This window comes from Babesia bigemina (assembly GCF_000981445.1).
Source record: "Babesia bigemina genome assembly Bbig001, chromosome : III".
Taxonomy (NCBI): domain Eukaryota; phylum Apicomplexa; class Aconoidasida; order Piroplasmida; family Babesiidae; genus Babesia; species Babesia bigemina.
The window spans coordinates 140198-162203 of NC_027218.1; the positions used below are offsets into that span (position 1 = coordinate 140198).

The window sequence follows — 22006 nt, forward strand, 5'->3', positions numbered from 1 at the left end:
ACACAGATAACAACCGCTCAATCCACAGCTAGTAGCACTACAGACACGAGTCTTTCAGTGCCTCAAACCACCAGCATGGCCACTCGAAGTTGCGGTTCTTTCCCCCACAAAGCATTGACCGCTTGAAGTACTGGTTCTGAACCTCTGCATTAATTATCGCAATGTGTTCGTTGTTTCCAACTTTTAATCATTGCATTTTAATACCATATCGGTAGCTTCGCTAGTCATATTACTGTCATTTGCCTGATAGCGGCATTACGATGTGACAGTGCCATCGTCAGCTGAGTCCTGTACTCTATAAGTGTATACATTGCGTGATATTAGCTGTCACATTTGCTATATCGTCGTTGTATTGCCATGGTAGTGAGCAAGCTGACAAATCCTTACTTTCACAGGTATTATTATTGTGTTCTCTCATTTTATAGTGTGCTATTTGGCTACGTGCCTAGGGTCGGTTTTCGATTTCGCGGGGGTGCCGCCTCACGCTCATACTGGTTGCGAGTTCCACGTCGGTCCGTTGCCTAAAGTAGTACGCATCACTTCCATGAACTATATGCACAAATGTAAAGCGCCGCTTTGCGTGATTCAGCGCACACGTGACTCACAACGTCCATAAATTCACAAACCACGCCTAAAAACACCACGTATTAGTTTCCATCTTAGGGGAAGAAGTAGTAGGGTATAAGGTCGGTAACGTTGCTAAGATTAGAGTGTATATTAAGTTGTAGCAGGTAAAATAGTTAATACGCGTTGCAGTCGACAGACATTAAGCATCTCTGCAACTGCTATTCTACCAAGGTACGCCAAGGCAGTGATGATCGCTCACACGCCTGAAAAGGCATGGCAGTGTATACTTTCACTTATAAACTCCACATAAAAACACATCTGTAGGGTATGCGGACGTTGAAGCTTGTGACGCTGGTAACCAAACAGCCAAATTTCATCCTTAATAAGCTTCAGCAGACGTCACGATTTGTTTGACTTTACCTCATGCAAACCCTATTGTGGATGGTCAGTGTATCAATCCTATTAACGATGACTACATTCAATAAATTACTTGCTTCGCGACAATGCTTATGATCTCGTCTCAGTCAGGATACGGAGTTAGAATCTGTAACTTCGAATTGCTTGTCCATTTTACAAGTCATGACTGCTTAATAGAAAGCCCAGAATCCAGAGAGATCGTATAATTTTTCAAGCATATCTCTATCCACGTGTCGCAATCCCCTGAAGACATATGGCGTATTCCTAATTTGGCATTCCGGCTCTACGTAACCTAAGGCTTTCAATACATCTACCAATCGCTCCCTGGTATTATCATTCGAGTGCCAAATCACTCCATTCATCGCATCCCACAGAGCATTTAAGCCTACGTATAACATAGGAGCAATTCCCACTAAGATCACCGCACAAGCTTCCGGATCTTTTGTGCATGATGTCTCCCATGTAGCTTCTGGAGTGTAAGCAGACTTGTACTGGTCATGTCTTTTTATATTATCCAAGAGAAATGCACAACCGTACGTCACATGATCCACGTTCCTGGCGATTTTTTCGGCATTGAGACCGCCTGTCTTTATGAAGTTACTATAATTACTTCCGTTGAACGCCCTAAAACTCTTCCACCACATGTTGTCAGTCTTATTCATTGGTGTCTTGTATCGGTTTAGAAGTTCTTTTACATATGAGTTTTCCTTAAGCTCCGGCTCCTCCAGGAACTGCTGAGAAATACGTTTAACTTCTTCGAGAGCTGGCACCTCCATTTTGCCGACAGGTTTGTTTGCGAGAAACTTGTAAACTGCATCGCCAATAGCCCTCAAGCTCTTTTCGCCATCAATGTCCCTCAGGGCCATCAACCAGTCAACAGCCTCTTTGAAGCTACGAGGGACCTCAGTCAACGAATGGTGTACCATTTTGTAATTATGCGTTGAAGTCTACTGATTATAAACACGTATGTAGTCTGTGGTTAATTCACAGACCAAGTTGCGATCAGCTGCGTATTCAACGGGGCGACCTTCAATTCAACTGTGCCTTAAAGGCGTGTGAGCACAACAGCGGTGTGACTTTCTAATATAGACGCATTTGTTTTAAATATAACAAGCTACTGTTACGCCAAATGGCTGTGAAATTAGGGTGCGATGGCAACCATGCTGTCATCGTAGCTCGATCTAGAACATTAACCAGGCATGCAGTATCCTCAACGCATGTTATTTTCGTACGCAATTTTCAGACAGAAATGATACATACTGACCATATATCGCTTTGTATTGCTGCATCAAAGCACTACGTTGAAGAATCATAATGGGTTGTGAGTCGAGTTCTGCAACATGTACGCCATGTAGTAGCGGTCATCACAGAGGACAATAATCCGGCACCACACTCCATCGTACCCACAGACACTCCTCCGCATATCCTATAGTCACCCGATGATTAAGGCTACCTGTAGAGTATTGCTGTATCTGGAGAGGCACTTCTGAGACACTGACCAAGATCACCAACTCAGCATCACAGTGCACTGAGAAAATTCAGTGACACGTTCAGTGTTACGACGCAGCATTCCATTGGAATGCAGGCAATTGCCAATACAATCGCATTGATGGGTCCACCATAACTGTTTCCGATTTTGCTACCTTGTGTTGCTTAGCTTGTCCCATATATCGCTGGTCAACCGTATTGGAGGTACCGGATTTACGCCTAGAGTGGTGCAACATAACTTATTGTCACTGTTACTTTTTCGTGGAATCGGATGGATTCGACAGACCTGCGTACCTTGTTGAGGCTATGCATCTCCTGGCTGGTATAGGCGTTCTGCCATTCACACTGAAGCACCAAAATCTATCCGGCTGAAGCACCATCTCTATCCACACAAATAGTTGCTGCTATGTGCATTCATCGCCATTGTGTTAATATGTTAACATTAAACGACTTAATCTGACGCAGCTTTTTACATCCCTACCTTGCTGCTGTCGGAGTCCTCATTGAGGCAAGGGGTGTCGAGAACGTTTCCTACCCCTCTGACATTAGCCGTGTTTGTCACAGCTGTATCACGTTCCTCACACTTAACACCCCATTCTGAATCGCTCTGTAATTTCCTTTCATCCATCCCAGCAAGCCGTAGGCTGCTGCTGCGTAGTGCGGGCACGGGTAACTGTGGTTTAGTAATTACCAATATAAGTCACTTCAGCCTTCTGAATAGTTATGATGTGAAGTGATGTGAACACGCAGTGAGCAAATGAAGTGCTTTCCTGTCATATTGTTGCCAACCATGTAGGGTGGCCAAGTGCTCACACGGTAGTTGGTTGATTTAACTGGTGAAGTTACTGAGGGACAATGATCATTGCCCGATTAAACCTTGTGTTGAGTATTTGTTGCATAGTCTGATTTCTAAGTTATGATGAGATCACCAAAACAACACGTTGCACCTTCCCAGAGTGTGCCGGACATACACTATTTTTCTTGTGAGATGTAGCGTCAAATCCCATTACTGGCATGACATGGTATCGCTAACACAAGACTACAGACATATATCACAACACAAAAATACGATGCCAACTCCGCACCGACAACTAACAAAATCTAAGCAAGAACTATGCTCTCACTGAAGACACAAATCAGCAGATCGACCAACATGGACTATGACAATTTAAGTGGCTAATTGCCAAACGAGTTACCGAGTTTTATATACTCATTACTTGGAGTAGTAGTTCTCGATCTGGATGGTAGACAGCACGATGCCCTTGATGGTGACACATCGGCACTCCAACGGCGGGGTCTGGCGCAGGGTCTCGTATGGTCCTGCAAGTGAACTATATAGACGCACGGTTACAAAGTGATTGGAATGTGATGCTACCAAAGACTGGCTGATGTCACTCAAGTTCTTCACTTCATCTTCAACGTAAACTTGGTCGAAGCAATTGGGTGGCTCCAGGACGTACGGTGCTGGGCAGTAGAAAGCCGCTTCTTTAGCAGCCTTGAAACGGCATGTGTATACGCCATCTGTTTTGGTAAAATTCGCTTAATACATGCCCTATCTTGAATATTTCTCCAGTTAATGGCATCGTATGCCACGGAAGCGTATCTTCTTGGTAATCCCTATAATGGTAAATGTGACGCTGCAAAACATCGCTTAAAACCAGATGTCGAGGACCGCAGATAAATATCAGACGGTTATCAGTAAGAGGAACCATCCTTATATTTGGCTTTTTGAACATAATATCAGTTCGAGGAACGAAAAATTCTTTTAATAATCCGCCATGGTATGGATATTATAGACATCAGGCACTGGCGATGTTGCGTGCAGTATTTCCACTTAGAGGGCAGGGAATAAGCGTCTGGAAAATACGAACAGACTTTTATCTCACACGTAAACACGGGCAGTACAATCGGCAGAGGAACAATGTTAAGACAAACAATTAGCTGAAATACATAAACATGTTGAGACAACCCTGAGCTCCCAACCTTTCGAAAGCCCCATGTGCGCATACATTTTCCGGCGCTTTCATAGCCCCTGTCTTTGTCGATGAAGACAATGATCACACACAACGTCATATAGATACTTCATTACGATTACATGATTATTGAGTTCATGCTAAGATTGTGTGCTTTCAACAGGTGTGACTGCGCCTCCGCGAAAAATTGCGTCTGGAGGGGGCGATTAAGCTCACGTACAAATGAGGCAGTGACATTAACGGCTTCACGCAAAGAAATGCGTATGAACACCTGCAAGACGTCGAAGTGTCCCTTACGAGACAGTTGCACGACAGCCCTAAGCAGTGTAGCGTAGACAAGAGTGCAGATCACCATGGTGATCGCCTGAGCCGTGTAATCTGCCTCAGATTTACACCGCTTTAGCGACTTGAGTCGCGGAAGACAACAGATATCTGCGTTGCAATCAACGTCACAGAGCATTCCAATGTCGAAGCTTTTGAAAAACTTGGCACGACATCTTACGCATACACGTCGTAATTGAAAGGGCGTGATAACGCACCGGTCATCAGAACGTTCATCCAATGCGGGTTCCTCCCCATCTATGTGACCACTATTGGCTAGATCGCACGAATCCGCCTCGGCGTTGTTATGCGGTGTATGATCGCATTCATTCTCTTGTGGCTCATTCTCACCTTTTTCACGGCAGGGCTCTTTTGACCTACCGATGGACTCGTTTGCGCCATCAAATGAAATGCCTTCTCCCTCGTTGATGCAAACCACGTCATTGTTTGTGGTGGGAGGGATCGTTTCACTGGTGTTGGTTGTATCGGCATTTGATGTTTCGGCCACATCGGCGCCTTCGCCCAAAATTGTCGCATAGTTGGCAAATATCTCACGATAGAAATTCACAACACCGTTATAAATGGGCCACGCACGCCATATGGCTCTCAACCGTTGTTCGATGATCCTGATACTGGCATCGCATACCCAGACGCTGGATAGACTTGGCATTATTGGTATCATTTCGACGAATGAATTACGACGCGGCCGTTTCACAAATTTGGTTCTATCGTCCGCTGTGATGGTATAATCACGGCCTGTGGACACACTGTGACACGACCAACTTTCGCACTTCGAGTCAGACAGAGTGGACCCGGATAAGACGTCATGGATTGTTAGTTGTCTAACATATCTGCACCTAGATCGCTTCCTCTTAACGGGCGTTCGCATGGGGCGTGGCGACACTTGCATGAATCTCAGTATGGATTCCTTGTATTCACTATTGCTGTCATTCAGCGAATCAGATGTACACAAGTCCGACATGCTTCTTTGAGGAGTGTTCATGCGCGATGGAGTATCTCGGTAAACTGGATAATTGCCAACGGACGAAGGTGACGACGTTACGGTCACCAGGAATCGATCAATGGTATTATTTTCCACGGCAGACCCCCTTTTGATACGACATATGGATAGTGCTATCCCCCTCAAATCTTCCAGTAGAATACTTTGTTTCGCCGTGATCTTCTTCCAACATGCCTTTAGACTCGCTAGGACACTCTTTTGAGACAACAGGTCACCAGCCACGGATGCAGTGTACTCGTCACACAATCCACAACCCATGTACTTTGCCGGTTCAACGCTGGCTTCTGGACTCCTCACACGCAGCTTTAGCGTAATTTGCGCCTGAGCTATACCCGCTATACCGCTGTCGGCTTCTTGCCCCCGAAGGTTTTCGGACGCGATTTCAACACGTTCCCAGGTTTGGCTGATCAGTTGGCGCATGTACTCGTGCACCTGCTCCATTTCTGTGACGCGCACGCCATAGTTGATTGCAGCCGATATGGTTTTGTTTTTGACGATATGCGACCGTTTTTCTGCGGTGTTGATGTTGCGGTAGTCCAGCCCCCGGCAGAATTGATATACGGTGTTGCCCAACTTGTCACCTAGCAGCCCTTTAAGTTCCTCTCTGTCGTGCACATCGCTGCATGATACATATCCGCACGATTGCAACAAAGCCATAGCACGGTAGCCCACACCCGGGAGCTCACGCAGTGGCACCGATTCCATGAAAGCGTCCACATCTACAACCGCACAAACACTCCCCTGCCTGTAGCATCCAGGCGTGGATTCGTTCCCTCCATGTTTAAGTGATTTGCACCTTTGTGAAGCCAGTTTCGAAAGCATCATGTTCGCGCCGATGCCGACACTGAGCGGGCACCCCGTCTCCCTCTCAATCATCTGCGCAATGTTGTGAGCGAAATTGATGTAGTTTGCGATATCAGTGGCGCTATCACCCATAAAACACTCCACGTATAATTCGTCGCAGCTGGCGGAGTAGACCCTTTTCGTTAACCCAGCTACTATCCTCAGAATCTTCAAGGCCGTGTCCGTTATTGCATCGAAGTCGTACGGCACAAACTTCAACAGTGGGCAACGCTTGATGGCGTCTCTGACCCACATCCCTTTGCGCACACCAAAAGACCTTGCCTCGTAGTTACACGTTGATATTTCGCTAGCGCTGTTTCGGCCGGTGCCATGACTAATGGCTAGCGGCAAATTCTTGAGGTGAGGCCTGCTTCTGAGTGCGACTGACACAAAAAAAGCATCCATATCAATATGGAGATATCTGCCGTTCGTCAGCATTCCTTCCTTCAGCTCAGTGAACGGTTCGAAGGCGAATTCTTTTTCCACGTTTGTCTTCCAAGTACCCAACAAATGCAACCGTGACCTTTTGTAGTATTCGTCTACGGCAATGCCATTTCCTGCCCCCTTTTCGTCGGAGTTCATCAAACAGTCAGTATCATTTCCCAACGCGTCGTCATCCTTTTCAACAATGGGCGATGTAGGCACGGTTTCACTGGCCGGCCGTTTGACATCAACGCACGTGTCGACATCTTTGTCTGCAGCAGGTGATCTGTGCGAAATATCGTCTACAGACATCGTGTCGGGGCGTTTTATTGCAGACGTATCTATTGAATTGTTTGGATCCACTCCGCTTATGATGCTTTTCTCACCGTTCTCCTCATTCGCCAACGTTGCGTTCACGTAATTTCCGCCATTCCGAGTGTCGACAGGTATAGGCCCATCATATTGATCCCAATCAGTGTATTTACTTGGTTGCTCGTCTCTAGGCACCTCGGTGTCACTATCGGTATCGCATTTGGCCTTAGTGTTTTCAACGGATGTTTTTTGTCCCACAGGATGCTCTCCGCACTCATCACCCTGCATTGGCCGTTCATCATCGTTGAATCCATCGGCGCATTGATTAGGCGTGTCCTTTAGCTCTTCTGACCGCCATCTTTGCGTCAATGTTATGGTGTCACTCTTAGACCGGAGCGACGCCGGGAGGAATTCGCGCTCGGGAAGTCTCGTATCCTGAATGTGGCACTCAAACACATATGCCGGCGTAACAATTGCGTAGTGGCCGTACTCGCCTCCACGCTCTCTCATGTTCCACCACTTGCTGCACCCTAAAGCCACGCGCTCCACTACGTAGTGCGTTACGTAGTCCGAAAGGTGTATTTCAACATGTCCACCGCGCTGAACTATCAGTTCAATCAATTTCTCATGGGCATGTACAGCCGAAGTTGCAGCGTTTTCGTTCTCCCCCAACCGGATGTAGGGATGCACTACACCATCTATGTAAAAATGACAGCCCTTGAACAGGGGTGATAAGGCACAATCTGGGGAATCGTTTATTTGCCTAGTGTATGCACCGGTGTTTCTAGATACGCCTTCTCTTGTGTTGTTACCAGCGGGAGAATGCCCGGGATCCCGACTATCACAACCGATAACCTCATCGTTGTTCACGACACTACAGTCAACTTGCCCTTCCGACAGTTGGCGTCCTTCGTGCCCAGCCGAATAACATTGACACTCCTCGCCCACATGTTGACACGGCACAGCGTCGATTGCAGGCAATATCTGTTCATCGGCGTTGACTTCGCCTGCATACTTGCGCTGGTAGTGAGCTGCTACACCGCGTCGTCGCCTTTCCATATAGGACGAGAACGACCCGCCTCCACCGAATTTTACCGGGAGCGCCATCCTGCAGTTGCAATAATCAAGGATGGCGCTCCGATGCCACTTGTGGTTACATAAATGCGCAACACGACCGCCGTTTCAGTTTGCGACTTTTGGCAAAAACGTTTTTCGTACGCGTGGAGAGGTCCTTGCTTTGGTTGACGAGCGCCTCCAGGGTTTCCTCGTTCTGAAGCATGTCGGCCAGTGTCTTGTGTACGACGCTTATGGTGTTCTGCAACTTGTCGGCAACGTTGGTGTAGGCGTCAACAGCCTTCGGATCCCGGTATTGGTCGAATAAAACCTTGATTTGCGGTACGTTGAGCTTCACGTCGGTGTTGTATTGCTCGCCTGCATCGGGATATTGAGCGATGAACTCGCAGAACACCAGCTGCAGGAGAGAGAAGGCCACACGCTCCGGGTATCCGCGGCCGCAGACGCATACGGCGCAGACATTCGACTCCCAGCGATGGGCTAATATGTCGAATTTATCTTCATGAACTATCACGTTCTCCCCTGCGCTTATCCGACCGGCGATTTCCCGAGCCGCGAAAACGGCTATGCTTTTAGCCGAGCCACGGGCAAGGAACTGCAGGTCCGAAAGCTTGAAGTGCTGTAGAAGGAACGTCGGGGGGTCGTTGCAACGCAGAATGGCGATGTAGATGACCTTGGCTTCGACCATGTTAAAACGGCGATTTGCGCGTCACCGCGAGGCAGTACTGGAAGGTCGGAGCGTCGTTTGACTTGAGTGTGAAATGTGCACACATCTGGGTTGCCTTTGGCCCAGGTTACACAGAAGTATGAGGCTTGGTCATTACAGCGCGCATGTGTTACGTGACGGAAGCGCAAGATGTCACCATATGCGCGGACGACCACTTGGCACCCGTTACAGTGGTTGCAACCAACTTCGATGCTGTCTTCCAAGCTACAATGGAAAAGTGGAATATAATTTCGTATGTGTTTTATGAAATGGCGTTTTGCTTTTTTGCGTTGAAGTACTCGCTACGTTGCATCGGCAACGGCGCGCCGCCTTGAATCAGGCTGCATAATGTATGCGATCTAGACAGTCACTGAAGCGCCGGATACTTCTAGTCACGTGTTAAAGTATGCCCACCGCGGTATACGGCATGAGGCACACAAATCTCTCCTTAGCTATGACAAGGCACCCAGCAATAATTTTGCCGAGCACTTAGCAGGCTAATACCTTGGCCTTCAACCGATGTATTGGCGCTCCAAGGACTCGTCAGAAAGCACTTCGCGTAGAGCACACGTCAGGTAGCACGATTTGGGTAGCGCGCAGCTCACCACCAAGGTGCTGCGTGTTGCGAGCTTTTGGTTCGTGTAGTCCGCATGTGAATCTCCGTTGAAGTTGATGTCATGGTTCTGCATGGCATGTTGAGCCGCCACAGATTGCTTGAGTTGGTTTCGGAGGCATACGTAAGGCGACAGGTTCTGCTTGAGCGCGCCGCCGTTCGGGGACTGCTCTGGCACCACGTGGTACTGCAATCCGTGCGCCCGGGCCACTATATGCCTGTAACCGCCACCAACCCCAACTAAGCAGCGTTCTCTGCCTTTGAATTGCGGCGGCAGGTTGCCAATAACGGTAGCAAACATGTCGAGCGATATCCCAAATTGTTCACTCACAACACGTTGATAAACCGGCCTTAAGAACTCCGGGTAGTCCACGTTGTCACCTGGGAGTGGTAAAACAACGTCGTATAGCGACCACTTGTCTGTGTCGTTTTGACACACAACATAGGTCTGAAGTTGCACATCGCCGAAGGATGCACCCGGCGAATCAGACTTTTCAGTTGCCGTTTCAGAGCTCTCGCCCTCTACGCTGGTTGTCAACGGAAGTTGAGATGACTTGATCACGAAATCACCGGGCACTGGTTTCGTCCCGTATTTCTTTAGGCGTTCTGTTAGCACGTGGTTAAATACCAGGCTCTGCGCCGCATGAACATATATGCTCAGCACGTTTGCCGGGATGCGTTTCAACACGTCTTCTATTGGCCTGTTGCGCTCCATGCCATTCATTAGTTCTCGCTCGATGAAGGAGTGATGTGACGTTGGCTTCATCAACGCATCTGCCTCATGGGTGTTCCCCATTTCGGAAGACTGAACCGGCATTTCATCTGAAACGAGGCGATCTGCCTCAAATTCTTCATTGCATTCCACACCCTCAGCCTGAACACCATCTACACGGTCGGCGCTATAACGCATCGCGTGTTTATTTCCACCATGTTCACCATCCGCAGCGGTTGTTTTGAAGTTCCGACTTCTGCGCCTCTTCCCCGCGTGTTTCCCGTGCGTTGAGGACATCTGCAGCGATTCCGAATCATTGTTCCGTTCTTCAGACCCGGGTTCTGCAACAGGGTTCTCCGAGGACTCCTCTTCTGTATGCGCTCCCTCACCGGCGGCAGTTCGTTCAGCCCTCCTACTTAGATACCTCTCCATAGCCGGTTCGTTGTTGATTATGAGCCTCGCTACATCTTCGTAATCGCGCCTCAACATGGCCGCGCCGACCATGTGGGTTCCAACGGTCATGCTGCCGAACCTCTGCAAGCCGAAGTAGTTGAGAAACCCATTGAAACGCAACGACTCAAGATTAAGCAGGGCCTGCTGGACGTCAGATACACCACGTATCGTCACCCAGAAGGAATTGCCTCGAAGGTCACCTAGCCTTAAGCGCTCATCGCTGTAGCGGAAATCCGCCACTACGACGGTATCCAGCCACTTGGGATGGGCCATCGCCGCCACGAAATCTTCGATTTTGGCGCGTCTCATGCAGAAGCGCTGCGTCGTAATTGCCCGCCTGTCTTTATTACCGGCTGTGAAAATGTCATACGATGATCTGCGCATTGTCCGGCACAGCATGTGGGTGATCTCGTGCGTGCTGCGATCTCGTTTCTGGATGTTGAAGTGTAAGTACTGTTTTATCTTCTGCCTCTCCTTATAATCTTCAGGGATCTTGTCATATTCGGTGAGGTCTAAGTGTTTCACAACACCCTTCAACGTTGGCATCCCCGATGTTGGCATGTCCTTTAGAACTTCCTGCGCGGTATCTGCCGCCTCCACCCTGGCCCGCTGTATAAACCTAATACAATCGGGTCGTGGGAACACTTTGATAACAAGTCTAGAGCCGTCCGCTGATTCATCACTCAAGCTGTTGCCAACGCTGATAAGGTTTTTTTCGTTGCCTGCCTTGTTCAAAGGGCGAGCTTCAGAGTCCAAAAATGGCAGATTCTCCCTTATGAATGTGTGCGCAAGTGTACGTAATTCCTTAGCATTTTCATTTTCCTGTAAAGCCAGTAGGCAGAACGGTGGGTTTTTAATCGAAATACTTGTTGATTGGTCATCGCTCATACGCAGTACCAGTTCATCCAGAAGCGCATCGATGCACCTGCCGTCGTCCTCGGTAAATATGTTGGACGGATACTTCACGGTGCCCATGACGTTGCCAGCTCTACGCAGTTTCAGAAACATTTCCCCTGAGGTGCGGTTGCGTTCATGCTCCAGTGCCATTTTTGCGACCTCTGTATGCGCTGTGCGCCTGGCAACAACGATGCGACCATTCAGGTCTATTTCATTGACCACGAAATCTTCGGGTATGTATTTGATGAAACCCTCGATTCGTTCCGTGTAAACGTTTGGCATCATTAGTTCCACCATGGTGGTGCCCATCCCTAAGAGCCTGCTTTTGCCCAAAAGAGGCAAAGACGCCCCATCCAGATCACCCATGTTATCCATTTTGTTAGCTTCGGGGCCGATTATTGCCGCGCCATGAGAGATGGGTGTTGCAATATTTTGCTGGGGATTTCCTGATGCGCCCTGGTCGTTATTGGTGCTATATAAACGCGTTTTATGCAGCCGTGCCAGTCCAACACTATTTTTGCGCAATTCTATGGAATATGAATCAGCAGAAAACCCGTTATACGAGCGGCATGTACTTAGAGAGCGATATCGGTAGCAACCGCACAAGCCCAAGAGAAGCAGAACCAACAAGACATGTGGTATCATACACGTCGCTCAGATGCTTAGGGTAGCTATGGGCAAATACAATTGGTAACTGCGTTCTAAATTCCGACGGCAACCCAAGGTTTGCGAATGAACTTTAGCTCCGGTGCGATAGTTTTCGGGTTGCGCATATACGGGCTATCCACGTAAAGGCGGTAAAACCTCCACCTCACCTAACCTTCTTCTTGCGGGCAAGCAACGATGCCTGCTTCTGGCGTGATATGGCTTTCTTTTCTTCAAGCCAGAAGAGTCCTGGCTGTTTCGCTTTGACGTCGAGGTAGGGGAACCTCAGGTACATGAGAAGCCTGTACGCGTCCAACTTCTCAATTTCGAAGTCCGACAGTTCGCTTTCCACCAGCTGTACACGAAATGCGTGCTGGAACGTGAGCGTTTCGGGCATGTGTTCGCTCTCTGAGCGCACAGCCTCGTCGTACAGGTGTTCTGGCAGGTTGTGGATGGCCTCTAGTACGTTGCCCCGTATTTGCAGTTCACGTTCTAGATAACGCTCGTTCTGTGCTTCCTGGTACGTCCTGTATGCCTCTGCGACTCGCTGGAATAGCGCTCTGTCCTCACTACTTTCGGCCGGGGCCACGGGGCTGCAGACCAGATCCAAAACCGCTGCCAATGATTCACGATCCTTTAATGCGCCCACAGTATCACTTACGAGTGAAGGTGGTATATAAGGGACGTATCGCGTAATTCCTACAGTTTGCTGTGCCTTCTTCCTGTCTTTGTCTTTGTTCGGCTTGGCTGGCTTTCGCATAGGCAAGCTACAGCTAGCGGGGGATACGCGGGTGATGGCGGCTAAAATTGGTATCGTATAGCTCGATAGCATCGCTTAGTGACGATGCGCTGCGACGGGTTTCTATGTCATCTGTTTTTCAGGGCGGTCGGCGCACCCGAGTCTGTAGCAGGACCGTATGCTGGATATGGCCGTTAGACATTAACCAAAGATTTTCATTGTGCGATAATTTGATCAATTGACCACCCCAAACTCAGTGGATTCCTGGAAGCAGACTGGGGTTGCTGCTGTGTTCTTCGTGTTCCTCTGCACATGGAATCCTCGCAACCGCCTTCGGTATCGCTCGATTGCACCATACGCGCGCACAACAATTCGGAAAATGTTACACACTGATGCATCGTGACCACACATGTGGGATTGAACAGCGGTTCAGGCGGTAACACCGGGATGGACCGGTGGCTGATCTGCCGTGACGAACAACTCACCAGGGTGGCGGCGGCTAGCTGCCGACCACACCCGCGCAATACACATATAGCGGGGCCATTCAAAGGTATACAATCAATATAGGACGTAATTTAGTGGTCCCGCCACACTAAACAAAAGAGAAGAGCACAGCATGTACATATAGAACACTTTAGTTCACACTTGTTACAAAATGATATCCACTTGGCATTTGAAGCGGTTGTTCTTCGCCGCAATTATGACGAAGGTTCCGTTACGGAATACAAAGGCGCCGCCTTGGTTTTAGAGGGTGGAACGTGACTCGGACTTCTCCTTTTTCTTCTCCTCCTTCTTGCACAGGATTTTAGTGATCTTTAAGAAGACATTCAATATGTCGCAATAGAGCATGACGGCGTGAAGGACATAATCGCGCGAGCCGTGGTCGAAGGCGCGGAGAGTAATTTGCGTGTCGAGTATGATGAACCTACGACCACCGTAACCAGACAGTAGCTGCCACAACCCACCCGCAAAAGGACAGTAGCATGACAATGTCGCTGACGTCATCCACGAATTTAGAGCGGATGAATATGTTGGTCAGTCGCACCAGCACGATGTAGAACGATACAGACGTTGCCAGCCCACCGAGGTAGAGTGCGAGTCTAGACGACATGCACAGCGAAGCAATTGAAAAGCAAGCAAAAATGGCGATCGTGGCGAACAGTGACGTGGTCAGAATTTCTGCGGAAATTGGACAAGCTGCACTACGAGCATACCTGGGTTAAGGTAGAGCACGAATATGACCAGCTCGCGCAACAGAAGCCCTTGGGCGAACGCCATTCCAGACAAGGCCAGGCATCTTTTAACACTGATAGGCTGCACATGAGTGACGTGGCTGCGGTGCTGCAAATTCTTACCTGCTGTTGGCCACCGACGCGGGGGCCGCTGAACACGACGTAAAGCGCCAGGCATATGTAGGCCAGACCTATCAGTACACTGTGGTGGTTCAAGTACCTCAACGGCACGATGGCACCGGCGAACGTAATAACGGTGCATAAGGCCAGAGTAGCGTACACCTTAGTCAGGTGTTCCCTTTGAGCCTTCGACAGAGGCGTGAAGTCTAGCAAAGTAGACGCCTGCCACAGGCTGCTTCGCTGAAAAAACTGGTTGTCGAACATCTTTAGCGTAATATAAAATGACCTCCCGGTACGGACGCGCGCGCAGGCGAAAACCAGTGACACACACCACCCCAGCGTTCTGCGGTGTCCAACGACCATACAACTCTACGTGCAGCAGCAAACAATTTTCTATACGCCATTCTACGCGCTTAGTTGTAGCTCGTGAACGAAGACGTAGACTGGCACAGGGGGCACTTGGCCTTCTGCGCGTTGCGGAACCACCTGCATCGAATGAAACTCGCACACAGTTAACCCACTTGTAGAGACATTCGGTGTGGAACTTGTGCTTGCAGACCTTGCATGTCTTGCCGGGGATGCTGTTGAACTGTAGGTGCACTATGGAGTAGCAAATTGGACACTCCTCTATTCCGTCGAAGAACTTTGTGATGTTGTCGCTCCACAGCAGCAATCCTTGGGATATACCTCCCCTGTTTGCGGCACTCTGTGCCATCATCAACCACCTCAGATGTTTGTTTTTGAACGTAGCCGCATCCTCCGTGGAGGTGAACGACAACGGTTCCAGTGGGAATGCCTTCGGAATCTTTACAGTCAGCTTTATAGACACCTCAGCCTTCGTGTCTAGCGAGGCGTACAAATTGCGATAGTCGGCGTCGTGTGTGATGTGCAGAGCACTAGACTTGCACGCCTTTAGAGCCCGCAATTCATCGGCGATAAGGCGCTGCGTGATCTCGGTTTTCGTGAACTTCTTGATCTGTTTCTTCACATATACACTTTTGCATTGGTTCCATACGTGGTTAACCTCCTCAGGGAAGACCTTTGACACCTTATAATAGAGTGTTTTGACGAGGTGTCGGTATCGTTCCTCCTTTAGGTACAGGTTCTCCAGACATAAAATGAGCACGTTCAACAGAACGTGCAATGCCGATTCATCGGCGTGCTCAGGAATGGCAGGCGCGTCTGATAACCACCACGCACTGACGTATTCTTTGCCCTCGTCGGCGACGGCGTTACTGACCTGTGCCTTGATGCTTTCGTACATGGCACCCCCTGCTTCCGACGGGTTGGCCGTCAGTACCTTAAGGATGGCGTTCTTTAATGTCAGTTGGTTAGATTCCACCAGATGCTGCAACAACATGAACGCACTAAGCCAGGAAGTTAGGCATAGTTCAAGGTCCTGATGGTGGCATGAATCACCGAACACGTCATACGTTTTGAACAGGGCTCCCGTGATGTGTGGCCCGAAAAGCACATTGAAGTAAAAAGAAATCGCCTTACGGCCGAAGTATGCGATTTCCTCACGTGTTGGGCCTACAGGAACTTCCTCAGGGTTATCGGTTGAGGGTTCTTCGGCGTCTCCGGGGTGGCCATTTTCTTCTGGATCCTGCAGTGCATTCAACAGCAGCTGCGATATGTCTATTGGCACTCCCTCTTGATTAACTGCATTGTGAACATCCGGTGATGTTTCCACAGCGGCGAATTTGCCGGGTAGCAATAAATAAACGCTGTTGTGTTCAAGGTCCACGTTACACAAGGTGCCGCTGTACTCTGCGATATGTGAAAAAAGGAACGAGCAGCACCAAAGCCTTGAAACAAAAGCCAAACTGTATATATAACAGGATTGCGATTTGGATAAAAAGCTAACAAATTCGTATGTCGCCGCCTTCAAGGTTTTTAAAGCCCTCTGTATGTCGTCGGCATCATGGCCAACGACTGTCTTTTGGGAGTCAACGGACTCCACAAAGTACACTACCATTGATACAAAGTAATGAGGGTCAATGGAATCCACCGTTGTGCCAAATGGTCCCTCTGCCAAAGCTTGCGCCACGTTCTCCGCCGACAGAGCCTCCATCACATCCGCATATTCCCTCAAGCTAGACAGGGAAAAATCGTACGCACCACGGTCCACGCGCAGTACTTTAAGTGATACAATTTCATTTGATATGCATAAGTGCATAATTTCCGCGAATAAGTTTATGACGAGGTGGGAGGGTGCTGACAGGTTGCGGCAGCAGAAACTCAATGCGCTCATAATCCACCCACCTTCCACAAACTTCAAGAACGCCGCAGAATCCAGTGACAACGCCTTTACCAGACATGAACACGCGTGGAAAAGGTCCAAGAGAGCGCTATGAAGCCAGAAAGATGTACAAGCATCTTTGTGCTTCAATATCCGCAATTTCCCCAAAACAGCTAGGGGCACTGAAACCATTTTTTCCGTGAGGTAAGACACATCACATCCCTCCTTGACATCAAACTTGCCATCTCCATTTACAAAAGAGTTGCCAAAGAGTGGAGCCAGCTCGAGCAGATAGTTTGTCATGAGCACTATATCGTCCTCACCACATAACTCCACAGCCGACAATATGTCATCTGCCGTCGTTATTGCCACGTTCCCCATACGTTTCGAAGTGGCAACAAATCCTCCAACGAATTGGTTTGAACAGTATTGTTGCTTGAAGAGGGCGACTACTGACTCATCATAGGCACCTAACTTATGCAGGTAGCTGTTGAACAATTGGATCTTGTTTGTGTATTCGAACTTTGATTTCCAGGTTTTAGAACATATATATTTAACCAAAGTGGTAGTTATTGTATCCGAACAGGCGCAACTTTTGAGAACTTTCTCAACCAGCTTTTCGAACAATGGATAATTGAAACCGTCGTTCACCAACGTTGGTACCAACACCGAGGCAAAGTTTTGCAGATCCACTTTATCGCCATGAATCTTTGACGCGGCAACTTCATCGCCTTTTGCCGTATCGTCATCCGATTGCGTTGCCGTTCCGTTAACCGCCTCAGTATCTCTGTGCAATTTGCTCGTTTCGTCGGCCACGAAAAGGTAGGCTTCGCAGTTCATATACCACAATTGAGCAAAAAGCACTGCATTCCTATGGTGGATAACTGCATCAACCAGCACCGACGCTTGTGTCAGAGCAGATATTGTACGACTGATCGACACGGTACACCTGCACGGCGTAGATTGCAGCGATATCATTGCGTTTACAAGATCTTTGTTGAGGACCACTTCACTGCTCGTATCATGGGAGTACTTAAACGTGTCCTTTCCCCGTTGAAGCAGTTGTAGAAAAGACTTAAGGCGATCACTGTCGGCGGTTGACTTACCCTGTTGCCATTCCGGCAAAAGTGCGACGCTAAAATTAAGAAGGGTATCTATTCTGACTAACAAGTTTGTATAGTACCCCACTAGGTAGAACGCGACAACGTCGTCGACCATTCCGTGCTCCTTCGGTTTGTATCCCTTAACGGCCGTTTTCCTTTCGAACCGCAGTACAGTGTGGAGCAGCTCATATTTGAGCAAACCTTCTGCATCCAATGACGAGACATCGACCGCACTGTATACAGCTTCGCAAGTTGCAACATTAAGGTGTTCTGGCTGCATTAACCACCCGAGCATTGTTTGAGATAGGCAATGCGAAAAGCGTTGTGACGCGTTAACGAATTTGAGGAAAACCGCCAAGCAATTGCCATCACCAAGTTCAGTTAGACAGCTGTATACTTTTTTTGCTATATTGACCGCTTTATCGTCAGAGTCGGTATTTTGCAATGCCACCAACGATACGAGCAATACGCTTTTCGCATCCGTTTCCTCAGGATAATATTTTTCGGGTTCATTCAATAAAGGTTCGAACAATTTTAATACACGCGAAAGTTTAGCAAACGCGCCCTCGAATTCCCAACTATCATGGTACTTTCGTTCCATAAAGAAGCGCGGAGCCACTAAAATGCCCGAGTCTTTGGACAGCGTAGTGATGCTGTCAGCAACACTCAACATCTCGTCCATACGCTCCACGCACGACGGAGATTGTGGTTCGGCCAAAAATTCCATAAGAACAGACGGCAACTCGTCTTCCATGATCCGCGACTTCAGGCCCTTCTGTGCATTGCGGACGTACGACTTTATGCTGTCACGGGGTTCCACATCTTCTACGTCGTTATGCCCACCCTTCGACAGGGAGTCAAATATACGTGTCATTAGAACACCATTGACTTGTTTCTCATCTACTTTTCTTAACATCGTCAGGATGGTATCGATAGCCTCGGACGATTTCATGGCCTCTGCTTCCTCTATGAACTCGGTGAATATGCGCGGAAGTTGCGATAGTAAATGTTTAGCGAGAGAAGTGCTTTCATACGGCAACTCCAATATGGGAGCAATGGCGTGTTGTGCGATGGTTTCGCAATTACCTTCTAGAAGCATAAGTATGCGGTAGTAGCAATAGAGCATACTGCTGCCCACCTGGCTCAACATTTTGACATCGTACGCATATGACTTCTCATAATTCGCTTGCAACTTCTCACTCAGGAGATGTAGGACGTATTTGATAACTTCAAGCACAGCCTGCTCCCCGGATGGCGACCGCAACCACTCCTGCGGCAGATACGACACTAGGCAAGGACACAAAGAATAGAGCTCTGCGGTCACTGCGGAGTCCCCTGTGTGTTGTTCCAGGACCCGTTTAACAAATGAAGCATAATTTCCCAATATCGATGGTTCCCAACATGCACTATTGTACCTGGCACAGGCGCAAATTAGACGCACATGTTGGTACGAAATGTGTGCTTCTTCGTCCTCGTGTACCCGTTTCATACCTATTCCGAACAGCTTCCTCGCGATTGGCAGCTTACCGGCCGGTAAGACTTTGACTAATTCAACAAGTAGTCGCGCACTTGCTAGACGCTGCCTGAACGTGCCGTTGAGGCACAGCGAACCAATTCTATTAACGAGCTCATCGTTGACGAATACCGTAACGGGGAGCTTATCTCCATCCACTTCATTGGCAAATAGTCTTTGCTGAGTCATAAGGTTAACAATACCTTGTAACAGCGAACAGACGAGCCTATTGTGCATGTCCGAGATAGTGGCGGAGTTGTCGCAAGTCTTGCCAAAAGTATCCATCCAATCGCGTTTATATTCCTCTATATTCCGACTAAGTAGCATTAGGCTGGTATTTGCGATTGTCTGGATATAATGTGTGAGCACGCGGAACGTCTTGCGATCCAGTTCAGTTCTTTCGGCGTCGGGTGCCGAAAAGAGGCTGTGAAAAGCTTCGATATATGCGCTAGCCACGTCCGGTGCATCGTCATGCATCGCCATCCACCAGTATGTCACAATCCCATCCATGTGCACCTGCATACGCTTTTTGAGTGTTTTGGCAATGCGGGAAAGGGCTTGTCCAAGGTGTAGACGTATTTTCCTTGAAGGCTCTACGACTGCGATGCGCTTAAAAAGATGCATGAAATCAGGCACCAAGCCCTCCAAAACATAGTCTGGGGTGTCATCAAGCAGCGAAATGAGGTGTTCAATGGCCTTCAGTTTGGTGGTGCCGTCTTTCTTCGTGAGCTTCTCCAGCGCCTTGAGAAGTTCTGCCTGTGACTGTGAAAAGGCAGATGAGGCGTCATCAGAGCGCCCATCTCGCGATTGATCGCCAGTCCCGTATGCCGTTGCATCGTGGTAAAACGAGTCGAAGATGTGATGCAACCCCGTTGGTCTGGAATTCGCGGTCTGGTACATCGCGAAATCCGACGACCGCACTTTGCGTTCCTCCTGCTTTTTTCCTTTACGAGTCATCTTTGATAAATGAGTTAGAGAACACACATTCCTGCCGTATCGCGGTAGCGGAGTAGTCACGCCAGACAACAATGTGCGGGGAATGAGAGGGTTAGAATCACGTTTTAGCGACCGCCAAAATGGCCTTACGTAATGCACTTATAAATGTGAATATGTGCTTTCAAATAGGGGACATTTTATTGTCAGCGGACTCAATAGACGTATGTCGTCTTTACGTACTGTACCGTCAACACATCAATACACATATCGTTTTAACGACTAAAAATTCACACAGGTGTGTCTTCATATGTTTGTGTGACGTTCTCATCGTGTTTGCGGCCGTACATGAGGAAGATCGGCAGTGCGATAATGACCGAGCCTGCGATATAGTTCCCTATGAGCGTGGGAGCTAAGTTGCTTCCGTAGACGGTGAGGAACGAAGTTTCCTTGCAAGACATGAGCGCTGCGTGAAGCGTGTAGAAGTTGGCAACGATATGCTCGAATCCTGCAACGGCGAAGCTTGCGATGAGTAATACCATGGACAAGATGGCTCCCGACGAATCCAAAGAGGCGTAGGAGCACCAGACCGCCATGCATACATAGCAATTGCAACCGATAGCACTGAATATCACGCGCCAGAACGGCAGCGACAGCTTGAAGTCGTAGACAGCCTTCAAGTATGGCGAACCAGACCCTACATTCTCCATAAAGAACCCTGTGCCGGCGCTCAGCATTGCCGCTCCTGTTATGGCTCCTGTGTAGTTGCCGATAAGCGACGTGGCCATTCTAATAGCGTAATCACCCGGACCTATTCTCATCGTGTATGCCAACAGGGCGAAGTTCATGCAGTTGCTTGTCACCAGGTCCGTTCCAGTGAAGACGATACAGACGAGCGCACCTGAGAAAATGAGACCGAACGCCAGTTTAGAGGCAGCGTAATGATGTTCTAAATAAAAGTGAGACGCCAAAACCATAGCGGCGTGGCCTCCCAGGGCAGCGAAATAGCCACCCATCACTGCCTTTAAGAACAAAATGTACAGGGGACATTTGACTTTCGCCTCGCCGGAGGCCAATGCCACCTCGAGAGTGTCTGCTGGCTTACGAAGTTGACACACATACTCCATTTCAGAAAAGATGTGCCAAATTTTCGGGCGCCTTGCCGTTGTCAAAATAGCGGAGGTCCGGAAATGACCTATAGTGGTACTAGCGAATTTCGTCCACACATATGACAATAATATCACAGCCCTTCTGCGAATTATAATTAAATCCGTTTTTCGATACTGACAGGATCCGGAAAATACGATTTTTCGACAAGTGAGAAATAGCGTAGTCGTGCAGCACAAATTTTCAGGCAACTTCGACCCACAAAATCATATGTATTTCCACGATCGGAGTGAACGCCTATTATACGGGAACCTATAAAACAAAATTTTTTATTTCTTTATCTATGACTCCTACAGTGTGTATGGATGCAAATCTCAGAATCCAGCTGAGATCCTTTTCATTTACTTCGATTTTTACGACGACCAAAGATGTTCCTAAATGCGTTATAAATTTCAGATGAGTTCACATTCGTGTTAGCACGTATGTGGCTGAATTAGGAGCGCGTCCAGAAGTGCGTAAGTACACAGAGCTAAGCACGGGCGACTAACGTAC

At 48.5% G+C, this 22006-nt stretch overlaps 9 protein-coding genes across 9 annotated transcripts; all 9 read right to left on the minus strand.

Moving 5' to 3' along the window:
• Window positions 1–1154: 1154 nt before the first annotated feature.
• Window positions 1155–1910, minus strand: BBBOND_0300440 (hypothetical protein; the record flags this gene model as incomplete). Its single annotated transcript, XM_012912871.1, has 1 exon — window positions 1155–1910. The coding sequence occupies one exon, from the start codon at window positions 1908–1910 to the stop codon at window positions 1155–1157; it is 756 nt and encodes a 251-aa protein (XP_012768325.1).
• Window positions 1911–3685: 1775 nt separating this feature from the next.
• BBBOND_0300450 (hypothetical protein) lies at window positions 3686–4055 on the minus strand (the record flags this gene model as incomplete). The annotated part of the gene is made up of 2 exons (XM_012912872.1): window positions 3686–3936; window positions 3989–4055. The coding sequence occupies 2 exons, from the start codon at window positions 4053–4055 to the stop codon at window positions 3686–3688; spliced, it is 318 nt and encodes a 105-aa protein (XP_012768326.1).
• Window positions 4056–4563: 508 nt separating this feature from the next.
• On the minus strand, window positions 4564–8472 carry BBBOND_0300460 (ImpB/MucB/SamB family protein, putative; the record flags this gene model as incomplete). Its single annotated transcript, XM_012912873.1, has 1 exon — window positions 4564–8472. The coding sequence occupies one exon, from the start codon at window positions 8470–8472 to the stop codon at window positions 4564–4566; it is 3909 nt and encodes a 1302-aa protein (XP_012768327.1).
• A 46-nt stretch (window positions 8473–8518) lies between these two features.
• Window positions 8519–9127, minus strand: BBBOND_0300470 (SNARE PROTEIN YKT6, putative; the record flags this gene model as incomplete). The annotated part of the gene is made up of 1 exon (XM_012912874.1): window positions 8519–9127. The coding sequence occupies one exon, from the start codon at window positions 9125–9127 to the stop codon at window positions 8519–8521; it is 609 nt and encodes a 202-aa protein (XP_012768328.1).
• A 530-nt stretch (window positions 9128–9657) lies between these two features.
• Window positions 9658–12195, minus strand: BBBOND_0300480 (tRNA pseudouridine synthase D (TruD) domain containing protein, putative; the record flags this gene model as incomplete). The annotated part of the gene is made up of 1 exon (XM_012912875.1): window positions 9658–12195. One exon carries the CDS (start codon window positions 12193–12195, stop codon window positions 9658–9660), a length of 2538 nt encoding a protein of 845 aa, XP_012768329.1.
• A 436-nt stretch (window positions 12196–12631) lies between these two features.
• On the minus strand, window positions 12632–13297 carry BBBOND_0300490 (hypothetical protein, conserved; the record flags this gene model as incomplete). The annotated part of the gene is made up of 1 exon (XM_012912876.1): window positions 12632–13297. One exon carries the CDS (start codon window positions 13295–13297, stop codon window positions 12632–12634), a length of 666 nt encoding a protein of 221 aa, XP_012768330.1.
• Window positions 13298–13948: 651 nt separating this feature from the next.
• Window positions 13949–14820, minus strand: BBBOND_0300500 (Bax inhibitor-1, putative; the record flags this gene model as incomplete). The annotated part of the gene is made up of 4 exons (XM_012912877.1): window positions 13949–14129; window positions 14170–14383; window positions 14419–14518; window positions 14560–14820. The coding sequence occupies 4 exons, from the start codon at window positions 14818–14820 to the stop codon at window positions 13949–13951; spliced, it is 756 nt and encodes a 251-aa protein (XP_012768331.1).
• Window positions 14821–14969: 149 nt separating this feature from the next.
• Window positions 14970–20371, minus strand: BBBOND_0300510 (E3 ubiquitin-protein ligase l; the record flags this gene model as incomplete). The annotated part of the gene is made up of 2 exons (XM_012912878.1): window positions 14970–15042; window positions 15078–20371. The coding sequence occupies 2 exons, from the start codon at window positions 20369–20371 to the stop codon at window positions 14970–14972; spliced, it is 5367 nt and encodes a 1788-aa protein (XP_012768332.1).
• A 266-nt stretch (window positions 20372–20637) lies between these two features.
• BBBOND_0300520 (formate/nitrite transporter family protein, putative) lies at window positions 20638–21474 on the minus strand (the record flags this gene model as incomplete). The annotated part of the gene is made up of 1 exon (XM_012912879.1): window positions 20638–21474. One exon carries the CDS (start codon window positions 21472–21474, stop codon window positions 20638–20640), a length of 837 nt encoding a protein of 278 aa, XP_012768333.1.
• Window positions 21475–22006: the final 532 nt, after the last annotated feature.